This window comes from Sinocyclocheilus rhinocerous, unplaced genomic scaffold (genome assembly GCF_001515625.1).
Source record: "Sinocyclocheilus rhinocerous isolate Xijiao unplaced genomic scaffold, SAMN03320098_v1.1 scaffold753, whole genome shotgun sequence".
Lineage (NCBI taxonomy): Eukaryota > Metazoa > Chordata > Actinopteri > Cypriniformes > Cyprinidae > Sinocyclocheilus > Sinocyclocheilus rhinocerous.
In genome coordinates this window covers 518,905-535,070 of record NW_015655991.1, presented here as the reverse complement: position 1 = coordinate 535,070, position 16,166 = coordinate 518,905, and the positions used below count along the sequence as shown (strand labels likewise).

General features: G+C 37.7%; 3 protein-coding genes across 3 annotated transcripts in view; 1 reads left to right on the top strand and 2 right to left on the bottom strand.

Annotated features, from left to right (window-relative positions):
• Positions 1-425: 425 nt before the first annotated feature.
• Positions 426-5,001, bottom strand: LOC107718952 (cysteinyl leukotriene receptor 2-like). Its single transcript, XM_016526204.1, has 3 exons — positions 4,950-5,001; positions 3,032-3,120; positions 426-2,135 (listed from the first exon to the last, which is right to left on the bottom strand). The coding sequence occupies exon 3, from the start codon at positions 2,125-2,127 to the stop codon at positions 1,093-1,095; it is 1,035 nt and encodes a 344-aa protein (XP_016381690.1). The 5' UTR covers positions 2,128-2,135; positions 3,032-3,120; positions 4,950-5,001; the 3' UTR covers positions 426-1,092.
• Positions 4,789-16,166, bottom strand: part of LOC107718950 (retinoblastoma-associated protein-like) — a 26,775-nt gene continuing 15,397 nt past the window's right edge. The window contains exons 18-27 of the mRNA XM_016526201.1: positions 11,387-11,502; positions 9,579-9,691; positions 8,583-8,728; positions 8,364-8,468; positions 8,114-8,227; positions 7,828-7,970; positions 7,584-7,614; positions 7,354-7,496; positions 7,223-7,269; positions 4,789-5,151 (exon numbers count right to left, since the gene is read on the bottom strand). Coding sequence (XP_016381687.1) covers positions 5,081-5,151; positions 7,223-7,269; positions 7,354-7,496; positions 7,584-7,614; positions 7,828-7,970; positions 8,114-8,227; positions 8,364-8,468; positions 8,583-8,728; positions 9,579-9,691; positions 11,387-11,502 — 1,029 coding nt within the window. The 3' untranslated portion in view covers positions 4,789-5,080. The remainder of the gene's footprint in view (positions 5,152-7,222; positions 7,270-7,353; positions 7,497-7,583; positions 7,615-7,827; positions 7,971-8,113; positions 8,228-8,363; positions 8,469-8,582; positions 8,729-9,578; positions 9,692-11,386; positions 11,503-16,166) is intronic.
• Positions 14,181-16,062, top strand: LOC107718951 (lysophosphatidic acid receptor 6-like). The gene has a single exon (XM_016526203.1). It carries the CDS (start codon positions 14,746-14,748, stop codon positions 15,787-15,789), a length of 1,044 nt encoding a protein of 347 aa, XP_016381689.1. The 5' UTR covers positions 14,181-14,745; the 3' UTR covers positions 15,790-16,062.

Here is a 16,166-nt window from a genome sequence, read left to right as displayed (position 1 = left end):
TATAATTTAATTTCATTCACATGTGTTTCGTATAATCCTTTCTGGATTACAACCCACCATCAAAATGATTTTTTTACATTTAATTATTCTGGCTGCTGTGAGAAAAGGCTAACGATCTGCCACCTGCAGCATCTTCACATGCCATAGCCTAGTAGCCGGGACAACTTCTTTATGTTTACAGACGTGACGTAATGACGCGGCAGCATGCTCGAATTTCCCGCGAAAACCTACCTGTACCACTCAAATTAGAAAATATTATTATAAGATAACCGTTGTGAATCGGGCTAAAGTAAGGCGATAGTTTTGAACACTGACTGGTTATGTACTTGCTCAAATATTGATTTTGGATAATTTTTAACCAAAAAAAGTTACGGACTGCAGCTTTAAATTAGAACATTTAATTCTTTTTTTTTTTTAAATGTGCCCTAGGAAAAAAACATTACTGGTGTGCATCTTGATACAAATCAATGGGACTGATATATTTTAAGGTATGTGCAAGTTGCTTTCAGTTAAGGCAGCTCAAACATGCATTTAAGACTTAAGCTTTGTCTGTGAAACCAGGCATTAGTCTTCTATTAAAAACTATTTGAGCTGTATAGCTGTTGTCATCATTTTTATGGTAATTTTAGGGTTTATGGTATTGCGCTCTCATCGTGACAAAGTTGTAAAATTGAATACTGAAAAGGTTAGTATTTTTCCACACTAAATCATAACACGCATTTTACTTAAGTCTTGTGGCTATCCTACTGAAACAGCGAGTGGCCTATTTTAATGTTTACAAATTAGCCCCATTCAGTTTCTTCGTAACTGCCTCATTGCAACCAAGATTTTTGCTTTTTTTTTTTTTTTTAAGAAAAATAGGGATCAGTTCAAATTAATTTTAAAAATGTTGTTGAGTTTAACTTGTAATGAACCCAGAATATTCCTCTAATCACCATCAGTGTAAACACCTATAAAGACAGATCAGTAAAACGTGACCTTTTCGTGCATCTATTTATGAAGTACACAGAAGAATGAGGTACTTCTTGTGTGTTCTTTGTTTGTACTTCTGGTCTGTTCTTTGTTGATCTGATCTGTTCAACCATTTTCCATTCAGTTCTGCAAAACCCGTAACTCTTCCTGCTGTAGAATTCTCCCTGCAGCACAAGTGCTGGTTTTTCTTCCTCCTGTCCATTTAGCAAAGAATGATCGGAAATTTTCCCCAACGAAGAAGAAGAGAATAGGGTCCAGACAACTGTTAGCCGTGCACAAGCAATGCGCTATGACGGCAGCCTTACGGACTACCAAAATAAAGTCACACGAGTCTTTGTACCCATTTATCTGGCCATGCTTCTCAGTTGTTAAGAAGATTGTCCGCACTATGTGATATGGAAAAAAGCACACCAGAAAGATCCCAAGGCTGATGATGACCAGAGCGCAAGCCTTCTTCCTGCAAGGTCTGGTCCTACCGAGTGCAGGACTAGGCCTCAGAAGGTTCTTCGCAACCAAGACCGAGCAGAAAAGAACAACCACTAAAGGCAACACAAAGCCCACCGGAAATGCAACGTTGTTGATGAGGAGCAATTGGTCCACGTTGTCCTCCGCCAGCTCCAAACATCGAAAACTGCCTTTGTCTTGATGTTTTTTCTTAGTTAACAACAGTGGACTGCATGCCAAACCCATAAAGAGCCAAATGAGAGCACACACGATACCTGCGACGTAGTGCGTCTGTATGCGTATGTACAGGTACGGCCGCACCAGCGCCAGATAACGCAGGATGTTCAGGGCCACTAGGAAATACACAGAGCTGTACATATTCAGATAAAACACGTATGAGATTAATTTACAGGTGACGTGACCAAACATCCAGTGTGAGTTCAGTATGTAGTATGAGACCCTCAGGGGCAGAGAGGACACCAGCATGAGGTCTGATACTAACAGGTTCACCATTAACAAGCTGACTGGAGTGAAACTCTTCTGGGTCCTCCATTGGCTGAAGAAGACGCAGACAGATAAAGAGTGACCGACAAGTCCCAGGACAAAAAAGAGTATGTATGCTGCAGGATACACTTGGCGTTTGAAGTAATCGGTGCTGTTGGAGCTCAAACAGGAGATGTTTTCCCTGAGCTCGGGAAAAGACGCATTCATGTCCTTCCCTGGAGAAAGATTACAAAGATAGTTTTAGTGATTTAAAACAAGCAACAGAACAGTTCTTAAAGAGAACAATTACCATTATGTTGTTACAAACCTAACATTCTTCTTGAACACAAAAGAAGGTATTCTGAGGAATGTTTTGGCCCATACAATGAAAGTCAATGGGGTTCAAAACAAAACTAGACCCAACTGACTTTCATTGCATGGATGGAAAAAAACAGCAACTTACTTTTCAGAATATCTTTTGTGTCGAAGATGAAAGCAAGCAATTTATTTTTTTGGTTGAACTATCCCTATCTCTGCCTTACCTTAGGCATGATAATGTAGACTCTTAAAAACTTTTTTTTTTGTTGGTATCAATGGTTCTACAAAGAACCTTTAACATCCACAGAACCTTCCACAATATGTTCCTTTTAGTGGGAAAAAGGTTCTACATATAACATTCTTCACACAAAGAAAAAATGGTTCTTTTAAGAAATGTTCACAGAAAGGTTATTTGAAGAACTCAAAATGGTTGTTTTATTTTGCTTGACTCCGAAACCCCCCTTTTGGAGTCTTTATTATTAAGAGTGTAAGTGCTTTGCATTCTTACTGAAAGTTTTACGGTATGTACCATTTGCAGTTCACACTTTAATTTACTTTTACCTTTAAATGCGGTCTTGAAAACAGGTTTTTTTTAGTCTAGTGTGAACAATCTCCATCACAATCCCGGTAAGTAAAGAGTCGTATTCAAAAGAAATCTTTATCTCAAATTACTTCTCTCCATAGTGGCCACATGCCATGTTAACACACAGCTGAATGGTTTTGAACAATTACGACAACTGTAATTTAAAGCAAGTTTACGAGACACATTTATTATATATATTTAACAGCAAACTGTTAAAGCAAGACATGTTACCTTTTCTGCAGTGTGAAGAGGTGAAAGCAGGTCGTCCAAAAGCGCACACAGTTTTGTCACTAGCCAAACCAGCACAGCATTGTCAACTTCTAGAGGAGATATGAGGTAGAAAACACAGGAGGAGGAGGATGTCCCAAGACCGGCCTCCCCATCATCACTTTAATCTGTTCAAAAGGACTGATTCAATTCCTTCTATAAGAACAGCAGCCACCCTTCTACTTGCATTGTTCTGAATAATATGTCTTGATAAACAGCATTTATATAAAAGGTCCAAAGTCCAAAGCTTATCATTATGAGTTAAGTGACAGAAGCCATTTAGGTGCAAAACGAAACACTGGTTACTCTGAATTGTGCATGTCAGCTTTAAACCACAACGGTATATGCAGATGTGCATTTTACCGTCCCCCTTATTCGTTTCCTGATGTAATATGGAATTTAACCCAGTTATGCTGCACTAAACTTTCACAAGCACAAGCACTTCTGATGATGATGTACTGATAACCTTTTAAAAGAACCCACTGCTGACAAAGCAGAGCCTATGCTATGATGATAGCAGTACACTAAAAACCATAAATGACGTGATGGGGAATTTGAATGAACAAACTGCATTGAATTTCATCTTCTGCCTTCATGTATAGACATGTTCCAGTATTTGAGTCATGATCATTTCTAAACAGCAACCTACTTACGAAATTTTTCACAACTATGAAGTGATTTCACAACTATTGGGAAGCATGGATGAAAAAACGATTTCAAAGTAAAAATGATCAGGTTTCTAAAAAAAACAAGACACTAAGAGATTATTCTCTGAACTTTAAATACAACTAATGCGAGCAAGACATTTGCGAACTTCATTTCCTGACAAACAGCATTCCGGTAGGTAATATATCTGCCAACGCTTGCCTAAACAGTTCATCGAAAAAAACAAGTGTGATTTATCATTTTATCACCATGTGCTATGGCTATAGTCTCAGTTTATGGGAACAAGAGGCAGGTAAAGGTGCCACTGTCTTCCTTGAATCAAAACAGGACACGTTTCATTGTTCTTAAACAAATCGGTTGTTAAACTTGAGGCATTACATAATTTAAAAAAAAAGAACATTTGAGGTATAACATAATTTTTTTTGAATATTAGTAACAAAAGCTCTAAAACAATCTTAAAATCCAACAGCAAATACAACAACGCGGTCCAGGAAGAACATAAAAATCTCAGACAGATGACCGGCTGTGTTGACAAACACATGCACATCCACTTACACAACAATAACATACTAAAACCCCAGTAATGCTTAAACGGCAACAAATTTATAATACAGTTTCAAAATTAAACCATGCAAAACGGGGTCCTCGAAGAAACAAGAAAGGCCATCACAATACATGATTAAAGGAAACACCGTTGTAAAATTTGATCTTACACCCTGTGTAAATCACAATTTCATGTACAGCAATGAGAAAAAGTAGGCAGCTCTAAAATTAATGAAAATAAGAGGAAAAAAATAAAAATATCATGACACACTAAACCCGCCAATCAATTAAAGGAATAGTTCACCCAAAAATGAAAATTGTGTCATCATTTACTCACCCTCAGGTTGTTCCAAATGTTAGTAACCAAACAGCTGATATACCCAACTGACTTTAATAGTATTTTTTTTCCATACTACAGAAGTCAATGGAGTCCATCAACTGTTTGGTTACCAACATTCTTCAAAATATCTTCTCTGGTGTTCAGCAGGAGGAGGAAATTCATACAGGTTTGGAACAACTTTGAGGGTCAGTAAATGATAACAGAATTTTATTTTTGGGTCAACTATCCCAAAAATGAGGTATGCGTCATGTCATTTACTAAAAGAATAAAACCTCCTTCGTGGACCCTCACACGCTTAAAACAAACTAAAATGAAATAACACAGAAAAAGCACCTGTGCTATTTCAGGAAATGCAGTGCACGTGGAGGAGTCCAAAATGTAGTAGTAACAAAACACCCAGGCATGTGAACGTTTCCCTTTCAATGGTGGAGTGGTTTTTCTCAGGCAGTACAAAGTGGATTTATTTAGGGCTCTGGATGCTCTTTAACGGACTCCTCCTTCAGTTTCTGTTCCTGCATACGAGTACGTGTCGAGCCTGAAGGGACAAGAAGAAATGTTCAAGCAATAGCCTTTAACGTGATGCTGAATTATACAACAACGACTTGCATCTTTTGATTATGGTATTTCGCAACGTTTCTATCTGAATGTAATTAGGCGGAACAGAAAACAAATTCCATTTGTTGAATATTCAGCTGGAAAATATGGGATTCTTGTCATTCTTAATTATAAAAGAAAAACTCTGATGCTAGCTAAGACTGCATTTATATGATGAATAATATAGTAAAAAAGTAATAATGCAAAATATTTCTACAATTTAAAATAAATTTTCTATTTTAATATACTGGAAAATGTAATTTATGCATGTGATGGCAAAGCTGAATTTTCAGCACCCATTACTCCAGTTTTAATGTCACATGACACTTCAGAAATCACTCTTAATCATTTTTATTTATTTGCAAGATATATATTAATACATAATAATAATAATAATAATACAATACAATCGTTCCAGTCCTGGGTGATGACTGCTCAATACAGCATTCCAAAATGCACAACTGTTTTTGCTTTACAATTAATAGTGCAATAGAACTACTTCACGTTATTTGCATGTGAGAATGCAGAAAAAAAGTGAAGTAATGCAAAAATATAGAGCAGGATGCATCCAAAACAAGATCAATATGAGGAACTTGTTATTAAGCGATTATTGTTTCTAGCAGAGCAACACACAGGTGTGTGTGTGTGTGTCTCAGCCGTTGTACAACAGCTTCTAATGTGGCTCAACAAATCAGAAGTGTTACATGATGTAAGGCTGTTATTGCACTGATGCCAGACTTACAAACAATATTTTCTTTTGGTTTGCATCCATCGATTTTCACATAAAAAGATAAAATAATAAAATATGCTGAAGTACATTTCATTTCAGAAATATTTAATCAGAGTTTTCCAAAGCTAAGCATTACCATGTGCTTCTTTAATGTACACTACCATTCACAGGGAATCTGCAGGATTTCTACGATCAGATTTAAGACTTTTTAAGGCCTTTTAAGACCTGCACAAATAAAATAAAATACAGTTTTATATTAATTTAAACAATTATTATCAATCATTACATTAATAAAATAACAAATATATTTTACTGTCTTAATTGTTCAGATTTTTATAATGCATTAGATACTTGTCAATCCACCAATTCACATTTACAACTCTGCTTGTTTGCTGCATAAAAATACGGATCTATTTTCACATCGGTCTGAACAAAAACAGCAGATGGGCAGATTGAAAATGCAAATTCATTCTCTGCCGAAACGTGCACCGCTCATATTTATTAAATGAAATCGTAGCCTTTTGAAGTTTCATCAAGCCATATTGCATAACAATAATGTACAGTATGTGGAAAATAATGTGTTTTTTTAACTTTAAACCGCATAAACACATTTCATTACACCAAATACACAAATTTTTTTTCTTTTTAGCAGCATCATATGACCCCTTTAAGACTTTCTTGTATAATTTAAGACTTTAAGGACCTGCGGAAACCCTGCATTCAAAAGTTTGGGGTGTCAGTAAGATGTTTTTGTTTTTTTTAATTAAAACTTTTATTCAGCAAAGATGCATTAAATAGATCTAAAGTGACAGTCAAGACATTTATAATGTTACAAAAGATTTCCATTTCAAATAAATGCTGTTTTTGAACTTTATATTCAAAGAATCCTGAAAAAAAACCCAAGTGTTTTTAACATTGATAATAATAAGAAATGCCAAAATGTTGACCACCAAATCAGCATATTAGAATGATTTCTGAAGAATCATGTGACACCAATTCAGCCTGGCCATCATAGGAATAAATAACATATATTCAAATTAAAACCATTTATTCTTTGAATTTCCTACTGTGATATGCAATCACTCAAGACAAAGGATTGTGGTTATACAACCAACCTCTAACTTGCACTATATAATAAAAACCAACATCTGACTCATAACAAAGAAAGAAAAAAAAATCTACAGACAGGAGGAAGTGTGATGGCTTGAGTATTTTTGTGGTTCTGGGAAATCCAGCTCACAATTTAGACAATAGACATGCACGAAGGTTGTAGGAAACTTACTCATCTCAGCCAGCTTCTGGATCAGTGTTGACTCGCCACTCGATTTGCTAAAAATGAACAAACATTCTCAATGATTCCCTGGATTCAAACTTGGAGAGATAAATAAACAAAAAATAGAACATAAATCCCACCTTCCATCAGCTTCATCTTGCCCATCCATGTCAAAGCGTAATCTCTTCAGAGGTTTGGGGGCGGAGCCTCCATTCAGACTCCTCTTGAGGGACCAATTGGTGCTGCTCACCATCTCATTAATTTTTTGAAATTTGTCTGCAGACTGTTGAGATGAAGAGAGAGATTTTTATATAAAGTCTAACATATTTAAAATGGATTGAACATTCAATAACTGCTTTTCATCACTAACCCCAAAGGATTCGCCGATAGATATAAGAATTCTGTCCAGGACACCATAAAAGAAAAGATACAGCACAATTAATACACAAAAAAACAAACAAACAAACTAGTCAACCTCATGCCTCATCCCAAAATAATAGCAAAAGATGAAAGTTATCTAGTCAAAAGACAATACAGCATTTAAAGTGTAAAGATTCTGTGTCCAAAACTGATAAGAAGATCTCCCAAATCTAATGAGAGATGTGAACACAGACCTGCTCCGTGGGGTCATGACCACTGGGGACATACGGCTGCTTTTCAAAGGGGAGACATAGACGTTATTGCTGCCAGGCACCCGCAGAGGAGAGTTTTTATAGGGGCTGCAGGGGATGCGGGGAATGGGAGACAGAGGCGGTGGCTGGGAGACAAACAGAAACACCCTCAGGTCAACCAAAAGTTGCTGTGAAATCTTTAATTCATTTGAACATGACTTCAGGCCACTAGGGGGCAGTATAATACAAGTAAAGTTTGATTCAACGAAAGTAAAAGTGAGCGCCTCACCCGAGGAGAGGAATACTGAAGAATGTTAGTCTTCAGCTTCTGCATGAAGACCAGGTTGTAGAAAACAATGATGGAGTCGTACTGTCCCTCTCTGATAAGCACACGCTTAAATGTCTGACACATTCGGGGAAAAATAAAGAGAAAGATGGGTTGAGTATTTGTTAATATCACTTTAGATTCATTCTTTTTGTATTTGAATGATCATCTGAATTAAATCATTTAAAAGGGGACAAGACAGATTGACTCTCACCTCCTGATTAGTATTAGGCATCTCTTTGTAAGCGGTCACAATCGTTTTGAAGCGCAAGTCCACGTTCTTCACCTTGCATATGGCATACATAGCCGACATAATCAACTGCAAAGAAAAGAGGGAGAGGGTTAAGTTTTTAAAACATGACATTGAATAAACCGCAAAGCTAATAGAATGCAAATGCAGGTTATCATTTATGAAAAAAAGAGCTGGTTGTACCTGGTCTAAGTGTCTGTCTCGCATTAATTCATACTCATTCTGGAGGGTGTGCTGAAGCAAGGTCCATATTATTGGCTCCAGTTCTGGGTGTGAGGTCAGCAGGTGCGAGAACAGTGTTTTCAGTCGCATGTAGGCCATCCTGTACACTGAAAAACAGAAAAAACAAACAGTTATTAAGTGTATGCATGTTCCTGTGGCTCAGTGGTTAGCAGCGCAAAAGGTCATGGGTTCAATTCCCAGGGAACACGCATACTGGTAAAAAATGTATAGCCTGAATGCACTGTAAGTCACTTTGGATAAAAGCGTCTGCTAAATGCATAAATTATAAATTAAATGCATAAATTAATTTTTTTTAAAGAAAAACCCGACCCGAGACAGACCCGATGAAATTAGACCCGAGTCCGACACGACCCCACAGCATTTATTTTCAAACCCGACTGGACCCTAACATAAACGGCATTGACGTGTGTACAGCCTACAGCCCCGCAGTCACTCAGGAAAAATCCCGGTGTCCTGTTGACTGAGTCACTTTGGATAAAAGCGTCTGCTAAATGCATAAATTATAAATTAAATGTATGCATGTATGTATATATATATATACTGTATGTATATATATATATATACTGTATGGCATTGACGTGTGTACAGCCTACAGCCCCGCAGTCACTCAGGAAAAATCCCGGTGTCCTGTTGACTGATTTGGCCACTTCTCCATTACTTTGATTTATTTAACATTTATTCAATTTATTATTAGGTTACTTTATATTAGTGCCTGCCTGATGGATACAAGGTATTTCTGAGCTCAGCTTTCAATTGTGACCAGTGGATTTGAAAAATAAATATGATAATCGGGTGATAGCTCGGGTCTCGGGTCGGACCTCGGGTTTTCGGATCCAAGTGGACCCGTGAAGACCTCTAGTATAAACCAACAAAAAAAGCTTTAAATGTTCTTTTCAGAACTCACTGCATTTGAATGTAAACTTTGCTTTAACGTACATTTTTTGTAGAAGAGGCTCAGAGAGTCTGAACGGAGTGCTTTGGTGCCTGGTGTGGGGGGCTCGGCCTCTGTTGCTGGGGGTTGATGGCTCGGTCGAACAGGAGAGAGATACCTGAGCAAGGTGAGAAGGTTAAACACATCACATTCACATTTTGCCAATGAAAAGGAGATAAAAACGAGAGCTAATGAATGTCAGTGGTTAAAATACTGTTCAAATGTTTGAGAGATTTTCTCAAGTCTTATATGCTCGCCAAGTCTTCATTTATTTGATCAAAAACACAGCAAAATACAGTAATACTGTGAAATATTACAATTTAACACAAAGTAACACACACACACACACACATTATGTTTTGAATGCAAATGTAACTATGAACAAGAATCATTAAGTAGCTGTTACAACAATGAGGTGAACAAACCATTCGGTCTTTAGATTTAGCTTTAGAACCAGATCAACAGATTCATTAAAAAAATACCAGCTCAAAAGAATGATTCATTCACAACGCAGACTGATTCAGACATTGAGTTTAACTTATGATCATTGATCTAGTCACAGTGGTTTTTGGGAGTTAACTCACTGGAGGGGAAGATTAGAAGCAAATTACTTAAATATTGGTTTGCTCATGCATAATTTGTTTGAAACTTGTTTTCAAAAGGGGATGTTAACTTGAGTTTTTTTTTTTAAACACAGAGAGTCTACTGCATGTATATATTAATGCAACATGAATTTGCATGAACTGAAATGTCAACTGTTTCTCAGAATCACACAAAACTAGTGTATGAGGCTGACCATATGCAAGTGGTTGACCTCGTTTTAGAGAGACATATTTGTATACCCTAAACTTACCACAGCTCACAGACAGAAGTTCTCTTTTTGCGCTCAGCACCCGGGCCTAATAATCTATGAGCTTGTTTGCAACATAAAAAAAATCCCAAACTTTTGGTTCCCTGTTTGTTAATCAAAGGTAATCACGCCACTTTGTCGTCAAGCAAAGGTCCCCCGAAACTAGCATTAATCTTATAGTGCAGCAATAGACTGAACTATGACTAATCTGACTCTGAATTATACAATTGCTATTTCAACAACTAGCTCTGCTGGATAGAATAAAAAAAAAATTAAATTATAGGCCCAAAAATTCCAGAAGCATTTTTATTATCAGAATAAACTCAAATAAATGTATATATATGTTTATATTTACCAGCTCATGGCATACATTCCATGAAATTCAGACTCATGATCTTGGTGTTGCTAGTTGCATGCTCACTGTTTTTTTAGCTTCATGTACACCAGGTAAACATAATCCCTTCAAAATTCCCCAATAAAAGTCAAATCACATGATAAAATCATTTAGAAATCTAAGGAAATTAATCCCCTTTCTAAATGAAGATTTTAAGCTAAACCTTTTGCTCATCGGTGTTGAGGCATTTTGTGTCAAAGGCTGAGGGTAAGGTCCTAATGTTCGAGCGTGACAAACGTGCTAAAGATGTTGATTCAGATGCGAGTTCACATCAGCAGAACAATCTTGTACTGAATTTGCTTTCCCATGCACTGGTTACGCAATAACTTCCTATGTTAGAATGGGGCATATTTCCTCTTTAACCCAAATTAATTTTAGACATTGCAGCTGCATATACAGCATACTCTGAATAGTGGTAGAAAATTGACCCCCAAAAGAGTTGATTCCTCAATTTAAACTAGCCCTAGTATCAAAGAATTGATTCTTTTACATATGACGCTGTCCCCTCTTAAACAGGATGCTGTGAGTGGCTCAGAATTGCACAGTCCTAGTTCTGAGGGATGACTTACAGGTCAGCAGCGGTGTGGTTGTGATGTAGGGGTTGGTTTAGTGTCGCGGGGGGCTCTGCTTGTTCACCAGGTCCTTCCTCACGAGACTGTTTGAGGAGGTCAAAGAGAGGAGAGTCCTGCGCAGAAAAACAAGATGTTGAGTTACATCACTGATCCGAAACTGAGAATGCCTCATAAAGGGGAACCGATTAGAGCAGTGTTTCGTGTAAAAAATCCTTTTTAAATATTTTTAAATTGCTAAGCATCTATAAAAAAGCATCTATTATATAATATCCTTTTCTGATGTCGCCAATAATTAGAGATACACCGAAATTCCGGCTGCCGAAAATTAGTTCACCGCTCAGGTTTCACGTGGTGTGACGCTCTGCGTATTATCCCGCTTTATGCATGTGCGCTCTGCTCAGTCGTGAGCTCTCCACTCATATATCGTTCTTGCTCATCGGAACAGCAAAGTCCACTCAAAAATCGAGCCGACAGCCAGGACACATTTATGTAGTACAGTATTGTTTCTGTTTGCAATAGCCGTACTGTGCTGTAACATGGTGTGGTAGCCTACAGTATATTGGCAACTCTGGTAACGCTGCCCTCTCATTCACTGATCTGCTACCGCCGCTCGCTATGTTATGCTCACGTGTTCTGATAATAATAGCTTTCTAGGACTAAACATTATTTGGATAATTGGTAAAAACAAAAAAAAATAAATCTATTAATCGCCCTACTGTTAGACCTACCTGAAAAACTAAAAAGCAATTTATTTAATTTGTAGGCCTATCGTTATTTTTTAATTTGTGCTATCATTAGTAATTGCTTTATTTGTTCTTATTTGATTATTGACTGCTTGTCATTTTTTATTCAATTCAAAGTTTGAAATCAAGCTATCTCGTGCTACTGCAACAAAATTACCACACTGTAAAATCAAAAATACACCGAGCAAAAATTTGTGAGATAGCTAGTTATAAATGGTAATTAAACAATGTTTACATATGAATAAAAGCCTACATTAAAATCTGTCATATAAATTGGTCTCTTCATTAGAAATTAGCCTGCTGATTGCCACCATTGATAGACACATTTCTTTTTATAATATTAAAAATATCTGTATGACATTATATTCTGCAGTTCTTCCCTGTTGTACTGAATATCTATACTTTTCAAAGTATCATATCGAAGTTAGAAATTCAAGTATTGTGACAAAATTAATTTTGTAGGGTGCCACAAATTTGTTAAAATTTCCAAAGGGTGCCGCTACTAAAAAAAAAAGGTTGGGAAACACTGAATTAGAGGACACAATGCATCTTATACTGAATGAGGCCCTGTTTGTAATTTCATTTGAACACTATGTGATTAAGAAATTCATTAATATATTTTTTAATATTTATATTAATTATATTAAGCTATAAAAGACACTTTTGGGGAAGTCGTGGCCTAATGGTTAGAGAATCGGACTCGTAACCCAAAGGTTGCAGGTTCGAGTCTCATACCGGCAGGGATTGTAGGTGGGGGGAGTGAATGTACAGCGCTCTCTCTCACCTTCAATACCACGACTGAGGTGTCCTTGAGCAAGGCACCGAACCCCCAACTGCTCCCCGGGCGCCGCAGCAACAATGGCTGCCCACTGCTCCGGCTGTGTGTTCGCGGTGTGTGTGTGTTCACTGCTGTGTGTGTGCACTTTGGATGGGTTAAACGCAGAGCACTAATTCCAAGTATGGGTCACCATACTTGGCCACATGTCACGTCACTTGTCACTTTTAGAGATAAAAATCAATAAAAATAACATTTTTCCTTGGTGATTTAATTATTCACACTTCAAACTGTTTATAATGTGAAAGGTAAGAAAAGAGAAGGACAGATAAAAAGGTTCAATCTTTTTTTTACATTAGCAAGCTTTTTACTCAAATAATTTCATTCAAATAACCAGTTGGACAAAAAGTATAATGAACTCCTGACACTCCCTTGATTAACAAGCTATTTGAGTTTGCATATTGTGTTGTATGTATGATGTCATGTGGAGTTAAATGTGTGAACTTTGGACTGGCAATCCCTCTTTGTATGTGCCTAGGAATCAATGAGCAATGTGCTCTTGCATACAACACACACACCCCTTATAACACATAAGAAACCACAAGGAAAAGGCCAAACAAAAACGACAAACCACTTTCTAGCAAAGGTCTGAACAATCAAGGGCCTCAAAATAAAAATTTCAAAACTAAATGTTGTATAACTATAAAATATGCATTTCTCAAAAAGCTAATTTTCACAATGGGATTCATACTGATTTAGTATAAAAGTATAAAATTAGACAAATTAGTCTCAAAGACCGCTCATCCTAGCAGTACAGAATCACAAATACTTAATACAACTACTCAAATACTTAATGCACTTTACACAAACCTTTTTCTTTTTTATAGTGTAATTACCAATGATTCATGGTTTAGGGGCACCAATCTAGGATATGGATCTAGACCCCTGTATTATGCTAACAGCAGCAAAAGAGTATCTACTATATATTATCTAATTATGTAACAAAGCAAACAAATGTGAGTGAACAAAGGCAAAAAAAATGAAAATCTTCTCTTTAATAGTACAGAAACGCTGCTTGCCCCTAATGGTCAAACATGATTCTAAAAGAAACAATCAAACCAATGTGAACTCTACAGGCAACTCATTCTCATGTCTGGTATGTGCATGAGAGAGTAACAGATGGAAAGGAGGTGCTTTAACTCCAGCCCCACCCTCTTGTCTGCCTTCCAGTCCTCCACAAGAAGAAAAACTCACTGCATAAACCACAGACTGAGCAGCAGGTTGGATACTAAAAGCCTCACATGGCTACAACAAAGTGACAGACTATGACTAAGATCTCGAGGAGACAAAGATGATCACGCTTCAAGTCACACAGCGATGGGAAGCCAATTAAAGGAACAAGAAACCAGGCTGGTTGGTGGAAATTTCACATTGCTCTTCTTAGTGAATAAAGTCAACAGGTTATGATTCATCCTTTCATGAAAGGCTCAAGACTGAAGTCAAGAATCTTGTGAGCATTTTGGAACTGTGAATATGAAGAACAAACATCTAGAAACCAACTTCCTGTGCCGGTAACAAGGTGGCTATTTATAGAGCCACACGTAAAGCATCCACCATGCCTTGTTGAGAGGAAAAAGAAGGTAAACTGATGTGGTTTGCTCATGCAAATACTTACGTGCACACTTATGCAATTTGTTAAGAGTGGTAAGGCGGCAGTTCTGTGAAATGTATACACACTGGATTTGTATACTTTTACGTGGATCTTCATAGAATTTCAGGTTTCGGCTCTCTGACCTTTAAAAGCACTGACTGACTCCTTTTAAGCCAAACTCTAATCGATGACAATGACAGAGAAGAACAATTCAAGCTGTGCCAATGATGACTTTAAATATGTGTTATACAGCTCCGTTTTCAGTATTGTCTTTATTCTCGGGCTGCTCTTCAACATGCTGGCCATGTACATTTTTGTTTGCAGACTGAAAATGCGCAACGAGACCACAACATACATGCTGAACCTTGTGGTCTCGGACACCCTCTTCGTCTTCAGCTTGCCTTTCAGGACGTTCTACTTTATTAACCGTCAGTGGCCTTTCGGCAACGCTCTATGCAAAATCTCAGTGGCCTTGTTCTACACCAACATGTACGGCAGCATCCTTTTCCTCACGTGCATCAGCATGGACCGCTACCTGGCCATCGTTTACCCCTTCGCGTCTAGAACATTGAGGACCAAGCGCAATGCTAGAATAGCCTGCTGTGTGATCTGGGTGGTTCTGCTGTCGGGAGGCCTAACCGCAGGTTTCGTGATGGACACCACTTCATATACAAACAACCAAACATACTGTTTTGAAAACTACTCAAACTCCCAGTGGAAGTCCAAGGTATCAAAAGTCGTGGTGTTTATGGAAACGGTGGGTTTCCTGATTCCGCTGATGATCAACTTTATCTGCTCTATGAGGGTCCTACAGACCTTACGACACCCGGAAAGCATCAACCGTGGAGGGCAGCTGAACAAGGCTAAGATATTGCGTATGATTGTGGTGCACTTGCTTATTTTTTGTTTTTGCTTCATTCCGTACAATGTCAATCTGGTCTTCTACACCCTGGTTCGAAGTCAGGTTATTACAAACTGCACTGTGGAGTCAGTGGTCCGGACAATTTATCCAATTGCATTTTGCATCGCCGTGACCAACTGTTGCTTTGACCCAGTGATCTATTACTTCACCTCCGAGACGATTCAGAACTCTATTAAACGGAAGTCTTACGCTGTCCGCAAAAACACGCTAAACAACACAATTGACAATAGTGTTAAAAACAGAAGTGATTCGATTAATAAAATCACATCTCTTAAAGTTAAATTCATCACTGAAGAGTCTACAATATGACCAAAGTTCAGGCAGCAATTGTTTTTTTTAATAACTTTTTTGTTTTTTTTTACCATATTCTCATCTGACATACTCAGCCAATGTTAGTAATTGGTTGGCACAGGATATATTTGACTGATAACTAACTGAAGACTGCTGAACTTGCAACAGTATAAAGTCTGAGTATCATCTTGGTTAGTGGTCGAACCGATATATCGCCAACGCCGATATATCGGCCGATATTTGGCATTTTTCAAATATCGGCATCGGCCGACAAGTTTTTCTGTTTGGCCGATGTGTACGAGGCGGGACTTTTATTTTGACGGCGCTGAGAACGGCAGCGCCTGAGCGCACACCGCTCACATTCTTCCTCTTGTTCGCTGTCATCGTTCAATTCT

Excerpts from the sequence above, each read along its gene's own strand:
- LOC107718952 (XM_016526204.1), bottom strand. The coding sequence starts at position 2,127 with ATGAATGCGTCTTTTCCCGAGCTCAGGGAAAACATCTCCTGTTTGAGC.
- LOC107718951 (XM_016526203.1), top strand. The coding sequence starts at position 14,746 with ATGACAATGACAGAGAAGAACAATTCAAGCTGTGCCAATGATGACTTT.